Source organism: Kryptolebias marmoratus, linkage group LG13, assembly GCF_001649575.2.
Source record: "Kryptolebias marmoratus isolate JLee-2015 linkage group LG13, ASM164957v2, whole genome shotgun sequence".
Classification (NCBI taxonomy): Eukaryota; Metazoa; Chordata; class Actinopteri; order Cyprinodontiformes; family Rivulidae; genus Kryptolebias; species Kryptolebias marmoratus.
In genome coordinates this window covers 22929004-22940625 of record NC_051442.1, presented here as the reverse complement: position 1 = coordinate 22940625, position 11622 = coordinate 22929004, and the positions used below count along the sequence as shown (strand labels likewise).

The following is an 11622-nucleotide window of genomic DNA, read 5'->3' as shown; positions in this document are numbered from 1 at the left end:
AATCATCAAAATTAAACGAAATAAACATTTGAAATATATGAGTTTGTATGTAATGTATGAATATAATATACAAGTTTCACTTTTTAAATGGAATTACTGAAATCAATCTACTTTTTCATGATATTCTAATTTTATGACCAGCACCTGTATATGAAGGTTAATTTAACTAGTCTGTTGATACACTACACTGAATACATATTGTGGCATAGAAGGGGGACCAAATAATTTTTAAATAGTTAGTTACCACTCCTTAACACTTAAACTAAATGTAGTACATATTATGAGTTAGAAAACAAATCATAACAAGAAGCAGTCATAGAGTGCAAACCTCTGCCAAGACCATAGGGTCATTAAAACATTGTTGGATCTGGATTGTGATTTGGATCACTATCAAAATTGAATCCCTTGTTTGTTCTAACAACCCCAACATTTCCTGAAAATTTCATTAAAATCTGTTCATTAGTTTTTAACTAATCGGATAGGCACTACCAAAACCATACCTTGATAGAGGTAATAGACTCAAGGTCAAGCATTCCTTGAAGGAATGCATAACGCCTGTCATCTTTCATGCCAGAGTTTTAGACTAACATAATTTGTATATGTAAAACTGACAGAATTATACCCTTTTTAGGTTTTCTAAAATTAGCTGGCTGTGGTGGCCATCTTGAATTAGATTGACTTCAAAAGATAATAACTTGTAGTTGTGCAGTCAGTCAAGGTTATTTCCTGAGTTTAATTTAAATCTGTCTACTGGTTTAGGAGATACTTTGTTAACAGACAGAGACCACTCCAAACAGTTATTGGCTGTCAGGTTTTGTTTTGGTAGTGTTTCTTTTTGTATTTAGTGTTTTGTTTCTGGTTTCTTTTGGGTTTGGTTTACTGTCTTTGTTATTTGTTTTCCTATTGTTGCCCATTTGTCTTCATTTTCCTCTTATCCTCAGTCTGCCCCTGTTTGTCTGCCATGCCCATCTCCACCTGTCAGCATTTGTAATCACTCAATCATCCTCAGTTTTAAAACCCGGTCACTTTCTCCACTATGCTGCTGGTTCATTGTTCTCGGTTTGCTCCATGTCCTTCGTCCCTTGTCTCTTGCCTTGCCTTGCTGTTTTGGCTTTTGTTCAGTTTAGTTTTTGCTGCCACGCCAGCCTTTTCTTATGTGCTTTGTTATTTTTAAAATAAATTTTCTGTTTTGTAAATGAGTCTGCACTCAGGGTTCGCCTCCTTCTCCACGCCTCTTGACAATTGGCAGAATTTTAAACAAAGATCTTGTGCAGTATGTTAGCACTCAGAATATGTGTTGGGGATCAATCTCAGCTAATACCACACCTAATTCTAGCTTAATGTCTCGATTGGGTTATAGCCATTTTTATGTTTTTTAACATTGTATTACTGAGTACTTGAGTATCACTGAGTACCTTTAAACACATCTGCTACCTGGTGGATTTTTAACTTTGCTCTGCATCTCTTTTTTGTGTGTTGAATCTTAAATGTGTTTCGTTTTCCTTTGTTCTATTGTTGTGTTGTATTGTGTTGCATAAAATCTCATTGGTTAAATTGGAACTCATATTGATATATGATGACTAAAGACAGAACTGTATTATAATTAGGGGCTGAAATGTATCATTTCTTATTGTTTATCTATAATGAATTGACTCATTAAAATACATATTATGCCATTTACTAGAGATGCAGAACCCTAAGAATTATGATTTGAACTGGAAGATATTAGGGACCTCTGATGATATTAAAGCTATTTTGTTTCCCAGGTGATCCACTGCAGTGGTTACTTGAAACTGCGTCAGTACACAATGGACATGACAATGTACAAATCCTGCTATCAGACCGTGCGACTGGTGGCAGTGGGTCACTCCCTGCCCCCGAGTGGCATGACTGAGATCAAACTCCACAGCAACATGTTTATGTTTCGTGCCAACCTGGACTTGAAGCTCATCTTTTTGGACATGAGGTAGGTTACATTCAACTTGACCCCGTGAATGGATTGAAGAAAGCTACTACAGACGCAAATAAATTTGTTGGTAACCTTAGAGCACAGGTTTCAAACTCCAGGTCTCATGGGCCGCTGTCCTGGAGGTTTTAGGTTTTTCTGCTCCAACACACCTGATTCAAATGGTTTAATTACCTCCTCATCAAATCATCAAGTTCTCCAGGAGCATGGCAACAAGTCATCCGTTTAAACCAGGTGTTTTAAAGCAAGAACACATCTAAAACATGCAGGAGAGCGGCCCCTGAGGAATGGAGTTTGACACCCCTGCTTTAGAGCTTATTAAAACAATACTAAATTTCTTGTGAAAAGTGACTCAGTTAAAAGCAGTTGTCTGATGTACATCATCTTGAGCAGCACTCCACGCAACTGTGGCCTATTAACCTGACTACTCCTTAGCGTACTTGAGACTGGGCTGAAACACAACTCATCAGTGGATTGCATCACACAGTGACTTTCACATTACAACCCCTGAGCATTTTCTTGTCTCTTGTTTAATTCAGCTGCTGAAAATTCTTACCTGTGTTCCTTCAGAGAATCCTCTGTGTGTTCCTGGGACTCTAAGCTATTAATCTCCTTTGAAAGATTTTTCTCCTCTGACGTCATTCCTCTGCAGAAAATATCAGAGACTTCAGCTCAGCTCAGTCATCTGTCACCTGCCTGCCCGCTTTCTCAACTCACTCTCCAGACACTACTCCTCTGCTCAAACGTTGGTTCTCGAAAACCTGTCTTCCCTTCAGGTGCTGAAATCCATGCCTCTCCTAAGACCTGCAAAAGAGAAAACATCATAAGAAACTTACTGGATTCATAATTACTCTAGTAAACAACACTTACCTGGAAAACTCCTATTACAACTCCTGCAGAAGTTCTTTTTTACCTACCTCTGGTCCCAGTTCTGCATTTTCACAATAAAACTGTTCCTACTTTTTGCTTATATTTCCTGTGGTTGTTTCCTCCTTCATTTAACATTTAAAACTGGAGTCTGTTTTGCTTGGCTAATTGTTTACATTCGCCATCACTACCTCTCCTTCCCTCAAAGGTCCCTGTGAACCACCAGTTACTTGCAATGTTCCTGTTATCTACACTACCTGGCCAAAAAAAAGTTGCCACCTGGATTTAACTAAGCAAATAGGTACGAGCCTCCTATAGGACAATTACTGCATGGGTGATTATGTTTCAGCTGGTTACAAGTTATTTAATCCCAACTAGTACGATGAGTTGCCTCTCATTTTTTAAACAACCATGTCAAAAGACACATCCCGTGGTCGTGGAAAAGATTTCAGTCTGTTTGAGAAGGGTCAAATCACTGGCATGCATCAAGTAGAGAAAACATCTAAGGAGATTGCAGAAACTACTAAAATTGGGTTATGAACTGTTCAACGCATTATTAAAAAATGGAAAGATAGTGGTGACCCATCGTCTTTGAGAAAGAAATGTGGCCAGAAAAAATCCTAAATGATCATGATTGGCGATAACTTAATAGTTTAGTAAAATCAAATCGAAGAAAAACAACAGTAAAACTGGGCTACGTTTAACAGTGAAAGTAAGAGCATTTCCACACGCATAAAGTGAAGGGAACTGAAGGGATTAGGACTGACCAGCTGTGTGAACCCCAAGAAAACCACTAATCAGTGAGGCTAACCAGAAAAAAAGGCTTCAATTTGCTAGGGAGCATAAAGATTGGACTCTGGAGCAATGGAAAAAGGTCATGTGGTCTGATGAGTCCAGATTTACCCTGTTCCAGAGTGATGGGCGCATCAGGGTAAGAAGAGAGGCCATCAAGCCTAGTGCCTACTGTACAAGCCTGTGGGGGCAGTGCTATGATCTGGGGTTGCTGCAGTTGGTCAGGTCTAGGCTTAGCAACAGTATGTGCTCAAAGAATGAGGTCAGCTGACCTCAGTTGACTACCTGAATATATTGAATGACTAGGTTATTCCATCAATGGATTTTTTCTTCCCTGTTGGCACGGGCGTATTCCAAGATGACAATGCCGGGATTCGTTGGGCTCGAATTGTGAAAGAGTGGTTCAGGGAGCATGAGACACCATTTTCACACATGGATTGGCCACCACAGAGTCCAGACCTTAACCCCATTGAGAATCTTTGGGATGTACTGGAGAAGGTTTTGCACAGTGGTCAGACTCTACCATTATCAATGCGAGATCTTCTTGAAAAATTAATGCAACACTGGATGGAAATAAAACTTGTGACATTGCAGAAGCTTATTGAAACAATGCCATAGCGAATGTGTGCCGTAATCAAAGCTAAAGGCAGTACAACAAAATATTAGAGTGTGTAATCTTTTTTTTTTGGTGGCGACTAATGTCTGTTTTTAGTAAAGAGAAGGCTTTCTCACCCCCTCTGCATCGACCCTATGACTACACCATCAACCTTCTGCTGGTCAATCCCTACTATACACAAACAGCTCTAACGATTCCTTGGATTTGTCAATTTGTGCCACAGATTCCTCCATAAGTACAGGCAGATAGCCACTTCCCTAACTAAACTCACCTCCATCTATCTACAAATTCCCTGGGCCCCAGAAGTCAAAGTAGCCTTCATGATAATCAAACACCTCTTCACATCCGCTCCTGCCCTTACACACCCAGACAAGTCAAAACAGTTTGTGGTCAAAGTGGATGCCTCAGATTCTGGTGCTAGGGCCATGCTCTCACAACAACTGGATTCAGATGGTAAACTTCACCTGTGTGCATTCTTTTCTTGACGGCTGTCACCCATTGAAAAAAAATATAATGTAGGGAACATAAAACTCCTGGCCATCAAGATGGACCCTTGAATAATGTAGGCATTGGTCAGAAGGAGCTAAACTCCTATTTATTTTATGGACAGTTCACAAAAACCTCCCTTACATCCAACCACCATACCTAACTCCTGCCAGGCTAGATGGTCCCTGTTTTTGGCCTGGTTCCAGTTTTCATTATCTACACTCCTGGATTCAAAAACGTGAAGCCAGATGCCCCTTCTTGAAAGTTTTCCAAGTTTGACGAATCTAAGACTTCAGAGAACATTCATACTTCCTCGTGTATTGTAGAAGTACTCACCTGGGAGATCAAAGGCGTGATAAGGAATGCACAGACCTCCAAACCAGATGCCAGCACCGTACCCCTCGATTGTCTCTTCATGCCAGCAGTTGTAAGATCACATGTATTAGAATGGGAGCAGTCCTCTAAACATACCTATTATCCTGGTATAAATTACACCCCAAAATTCCTCAAAAGACGCTTTTGGTGGCCCACAGTGAGTCAAGACACCCAGGAGTATGTGTCGGCCTGTTCTGTTTGTGCCCAGAGTAAGAGCAGCAACCATCTTTTTTCTGGTCTCCTATAATATCTACCAACTCGTAACCGTCACTGGTCACACATCTCCTTGGGCTTTGTGAATGGGCTATTCCCCTTCGAAGGCAATATGGCTGTGCTGACTATTGTGGACAGATTCTCCAAGACTGTGCACTTCCTACCTCTGCTGCCTAGTAGCGCTCCAACACGTCTTCTGCATTCATGGCAATTCCTCAGACATCATTTCTGACTGTGGTCCCAAATTCACATTCTAAGTCTGGAAGGCTTTTTGCAATGCTCTCAGAGCTTCCGACACTTTATATTCTTGTTTCCAGTCTCAGTCCAACAGCCAAACAGAATGTCTTAATCAGGAGCTTGGGTGTGCGCTCAGATGCATAGATGCCAACAATCCCTCATCTAGAAGCACCCACTTAACCTGGATTGAGTATGCACACATACTGGTTGTTGGGTTTAGTGGTTAAGGAGGCAAACCCAGCATGCAGACTCATACTGAGGAGCTTCAGGAAAAAACTAATTTATTTATAAGAACAAAAAGGAACAAAAACAGAAGCTGACGTGGCAGCAAGTAAAAACTAAAAAACAAAAACCAGGGTTGCAAAGATACAAGGGGCGAGACACAAGGAAAACCAGACAGCGCATGAAAGCGACAATGAACAAGTGACAAGTGAGGGAAATGACCAGGTATTAAAGATTGCAAGTAGTTAGGAGAAGTTGACACAGGTGAGTGATTACTAACTTGGAACAGGTGAAGATGGGTGTGGCAGGCAAACAAGTGATAAACTGATAAAAGTAAATGATGACAGGAATACAAAAGACACAAGGAGCAAAAACTGAACAAAGACAAGACTAAACATGAAGACAACCAAATTACAAAATAAAAGAAACAATAAACCCAAACTGAACACAGCTACTCATCCTAGTAGTGTAGTATCATTGTGTGCACCAGACTGAACAGAAAAGCAGAAAAAGTAAAGGGCGAGAGCTGTCTAAAGAATTCAGAAAGAAGATTACAGAAATCCATGTTAAAGATAAAGGCTACAAGACCATCTCCAAGCAGCTTTGTGTTCCTGTCACCACAGCAGACAATGTTACAAAGTTCATGGGACTATAGCCAACCTCCCAGGATATGGATGCAAGACAAAATGCAACCCCAGGTTGACCAGACAAATAGTGAGGATGGTAGAAAAAGAGCAGAGGAAACCATCCAAAACCATTCAAACTGAACTCAAAGGTCAAGACCTCCATCGCACCAAAAATTGTTGTCAAATAATTTCCATACGTTTTTTGTATCAAGAGCCAATGATGTTTCTCAGTTCATGGAGTAAAAATATTAAAGGATTTAGATGATTTTATTAAAATTTTTCTGAATATTAATCAATTAAAAATAATTTCTAAAGAAAAAAACATGAGATGTTATGAACTCGATGAATAATAATATTTAAAACTGTTGATAATGTTGCAGTTGATTTTGTAGTTGGGTTTCATTTATGAAGAAATGCTTACATAGGCACGAATGTATGTAATTTGTTGTCTTGTTAAGAAAAAGGGCAGGTTATATAACTATATTCTTCCTGCTCCCTTTTCACTTATGAACTATAATTTGTTTGAACTTTGTCAATTCTTTTGTTTGTGTATTTTTTTTAAATGTACGAGTTAAATAAATCAAAACAATATGGGGTAGTTGCCTGTTTTAAGATACAGGCCTGGTCTGTTAAGGAAATACTGTGATGTACTGCAGCAAACTGAAGTGAAAATAATTGTCTAACTTGCGTCCTATTTTCTGTGTGCTGGAGCCAGGGTGGCTGAGCTGACAGGCTATGAGCCTCAGGACCTGATAGAGAAGACCCTCTACCACCATGTTCACACATGTGATGTTTTACATCTACGCTATGCTCACCACATATGTGAGTCTCCCAAATCTCTGGTTAAACTCTGGCAGGGGTGGGTAACTATTTTTCTCATATGACCACATATGAACCTGGGACTGTTGCAGAGAGTCAGGCTAAACAGGCAGTTAGACAATTTAAATCTGAACCAGTCCTACTGAGAATTTAAATATTAAATATTTAATATAAATAACAAGTATCAGACAAAAGATTTGTAAAAAGGGGGCATGTTTTTTACTACTTCAAACACCAGTGTCAAATTACCAACATAAAATAGTTTTATATTTATTAGGCTTGTGAGGTAGATGTGTAAAACATCATAGTGACAGAGGATCTCTATCTAGATTTTCTGTCTTCATGCGTGGAAAGTCCACATACCTTGTGACAAAATTAGTTTTGACTGCTCCATTCCATGGTTCTGTTGGCATCTTCAGGCCATGACCTTCAGCATGCACTGAGGTGGTTCGCAGTCAAGTGTAAAGTGGTTAGGATGAGAGTCAGCTCCTCCAAGTCCAAGGCCATGGTTCTCAACTGGAAAAAGGTGGAATGCTCCCTCTATGTCAGGAATGAGTTTCTGCCTCAAGCAGATAAGAACAAATATCTGGGAGTCTTATTCATGAGAGATGGTAGGATATGTGAAATGGGAGATGGACCGACAGATTGGGGCCTCATCTGAAATAATGAGGATTTTGCTCCAGTATGTCGAGGTGAAAAGGATGTTGAACTAAATGGCAAAGCTCTAAATTTATTGGTCCATCTATGCTCCAACCCTCATCTTTGGTCATGAGGAATGGATTCTGATTAAAAGAACAAGATCCTGGACACAAGCTGCTGAAATGAGCTTTCTCTGCAGGGGGGCCTGGTTCAGCTTCAAAGATAAGGTGAGGAGCTATATCCTCCCGGTGGAGTTCAGAGTAAAACTGCTGCTCCTTCTCAAAATAAGTCTGAGGTGACTCCAGCATCTGATTAGTAAGCCTCATGGATGCCTCTCTTTGGAGTTTTCCAGGCAAGTCCCACTAGGAGAAGACCCTGTTACAGACCCAGAACTTGCTGGAGGGATTATGTATCCTCTCTGGCCTGGGAACACCTTAGGATCCCCCAGGAGGAGCTGAAGAGTTTCACTAGGGAGAGTTGCTGAGGAGAGGGATGTGAAACAACCATGAGACACCTTTGCTCTCAGGCTGCAGGTTTACTTCTGGTTCTTGGTGTTGCTAAAAGTAGAATGGGAGACACAGCTTTCAGTCATCAGGCTCATCTCTTGTGGAACCAACTTCCAATTTCTGCCCTTGAGGCTGACACCCTGTCTACTTTTAAGACTAGGCATAAGTCTTCTTTTTGATAAATCCTATAGTTAGGTTTGACTTGGGTTTCCTGGGAAATCCCTTAGTTATGCTGCTATAGGCTTAGACTGCTGAAGGACAAACTGACCACAGATATGCTTCTCATTTACTTATTCTCACCAGTTAAGGGGCTTCAGTGTCTTGCATTCTGAGTTAAGGTAGGGCTGTGGATCGAGTTCCCATTATCCAACTGAAAGACAACCAAAGCCAAACAACAGCCTCCACAGTTAGAATAGTGAGTCACACATGCCTCTTCTCTCACTTCACACATACACACCAGTTTACTATGTGAATATCTGCATTGCTTATTTAGAAACATTTGACTCGTGGATCAACTCTGACTCCTCTGTAAACCTCAGTAATAAAAATGGCATGCAACAAAGTTGTAAGCAGTTTGGATTGAAAGGTATCATGTAAAAACAGACTTGTGACAAATCATTTTACAAACATAAAATACTGAATATTGCACCAGGGTAGTTGTTTACTGAAATAATAACTGTCTGACAAATTATTTATGCATTGAATGGTTACTGCATAGTTAAAATGGGCTCTCACAAACAATGACAGGTTGATGTTGAAACAGTTTAAACATTTTTTTTCCTGATCCTTGTCTTCTCTGTAGTACTGGTGAAGGGGCAAGTCACCACTAAATACTACCGCATGTTATCTAAGCATGGAGGCTGGGTGTGGGTGCAAAGTTATGCCACCATCGTCCATAACAGCCGCTCCTCGAGACCTCACTGTATTGTATGCGTGAACTATGTCCTTACGTGAGTTAATACCCTCCTTCTGTAATTTTTAAATGCAAAGCTATCATATATTTAAGTTCAAAACTAAACCATGCAACATTGTCTTTTATATACAGTAACACTGAGTGCAAGGAGTTGCAGTTATCTGAAGACCAGACTCGAGCCACTAAGTATCCTCTGAGTCTTACTTCTCAAGACCACTTCAGACAACTTAGAACTCGAGCTGTTAAGCTGAAAACCAAAATTAGATCAGCTCCGTATCCAGAGGTGAGTTTTTTTCATTTTATTTCTGTCACTGACTTAAGAAAACTAATAAAAACTGGAGCACGTTTTGTGTGTCACACAGTGATATGAAAAGTTATGACATTTGAGTTATGCTTGTCTAAAAAATGAAAATGTGGTAAAGAAAATTTTGAGTTTTTTTCTTTTACTTTAGTTTGTTTATTTCATTTTAGTAACTGCTATTGCTTGACATATTTATTAGTTAAAAAGTATAAGTTAAAGTATTACAAATGTGGAAATAATATCATTTGATACAAATTAATAAATAATTGTTAACAAAGAGGTATGGGTTTGTATGTGTTTAACCCCACCCTGAGGTTACCACATGAAGTCATTTTACTCCACATCAAAACTACTGACCCAGTCTTGCTGGAAGAGAAAAAACAAAAAAACTGCACGAAGACATTTGTACAGTCAGACATTTATATCCCAGTTTCAATAGCAGATGATCAGTCTAGTAAAGTTTCAACAGAATATGCTAGTTACTTGAGACAGACATTTATGTACTAAATGGCATGTTATAATATACTAATTTTGACTGCACTGGATTGTTATTGGATTGACTCAACAGTTTATAATTGAATTGGAAAAAATATTTGCACTTGTTACTTATTTGTACTGTGCCCTGAAGTGACACAGTGAATGAAATGAATACAAATTTGTTGTGTATTGGTGCTGTATAAACAAGCTGAATTAAACTTAATTAAATCTATGCATCTATCCATTTTCTTTACCCGCTTCTCCATTTTGGGTTGCGGGGAGCTGGTACCTATCCCCAGCAGTCACTGTGTGAGAGGCAGGGGACACCCAGGTCACAAGTCCATCACAGGGCCACATAGAGACAGACGAGACAAACAACCATTCACATTCTCACTCACACCTAGGGACAATTTTAGAGTCACCAATTAAGCATTATGCATGTTTTTGGTCTGTGGGCGGAAACCGGAGTACCTGGAGTAAACCCACATGTGCACAGGGAGAACATGCGAATTCCACCCAGAAAGACCTCAGGCCGGGAAGCAATCCTGCAACCTTCTTGCTGGGAGGCGACAGTTCTAACCACTACTCTGCTGTGCCACCCCTTAATCTATTCAATCAAAAAAATAAATAAATGAAATACTAAACTAATTTTTGTGTTATAAAAAAGAGCTCTGTGAAGTTTAAGGTATGTTTGAGTCTATAGAGTCTCAGCTGGTCCTTGGGTTACTAAAGGGTAATTTAATTCACCTAACAAAGAGCGGTATCCTTGTCTTACATTTCTTCTTATATGAAGATGTTTTTTGTGCGAGGAAAAGAAAAAGCAAAATACACATTCCTTCGGTTTAATCTGGACTGTAGTGTCAGGCACTATACATAAATGGAAAAAAAAAATCTTACTTATTATTTTCTACTGTGTGTTTGTTTATGGGCAGCAGGAGGTCTTCAGGCTCTTTCAGCCAGCCTTTTCCCCACAGAAGGGGCTGTGGAAGGAGAGATGCATGTACCCGATGGGACCACACAGGGAGAAAAGCTTGATCCCTGAAGCTGCAAGTTTGATATCCTGCAGCCCTACTTACAATCAGACCCTCCAGTACCGCCACAAACACCTGAATCTGGATGCTCAGACCCAACTTCCTTACTCATTTACCTCCTCTCATCTTTCACAAAAGGTGATCAAATCTATGCACACAACAGGGCCTGATGGATGGGACAGATGCAGCATCACACTGTCCAACATTCATGCAGGTATAGTACATTACAAACCCTTAAGCTTCTAATGCTAACTTTATGTAGTTGCCGCACTATTCGTAGACCCAAAAAAGGCTTGAATCGTGCTTTGAAAATGTTCAGTTTCATATTATTTGACAGTCCAACATTTATTTAAAATCTTGCAATGCTGGGCAGAGCTATGAAGGCATGTACAGGTGCTGGTCATAAAATTAGAATATCATGAAAAAGTAGATTGATTTCAGTAATTCCATTTAAAAAGTGAAACTTGTATATTATATTCATACATTACATACAAACTCATATATTTCAAATGTTTATTTCGTTTAATTTTGATGAT

General features: G+C 39.6%; 1 protein-coding gene across 2 annotated transcripts in view; it reads left to right on the top strand.

Moving 5' to 3' along the window:
- The window catches only part of sim2 (SIM bHLH transcription factor 2), a 32776-nt gene that overhangs the window by 16852 nt on the left and 4302 nt on the right, over positions 1–11622 (top strand). For both annotated transcript variants that reach the window (XM_025010318.2, XM_025010317.2), the window contains 5 exons: positions 1767–1966; positions 7116–7222; positions 9167–9314; positions 9410–9560; positions 10988–11300. In XM_025010318.2, the coding sequence (XP_024866086.1) occupies positions 1767–1966; positions 7116–7222; positions 9167–9314; positions 9410–9560; positions 10988–11300 (919 nt within the window). The remainder of the gene's footprint in view (positions 1–1766; positions 1967–7115; positions 7223–9166; positions 9315–9409; positions 9561–10987; positions 11301–11622) is intronic.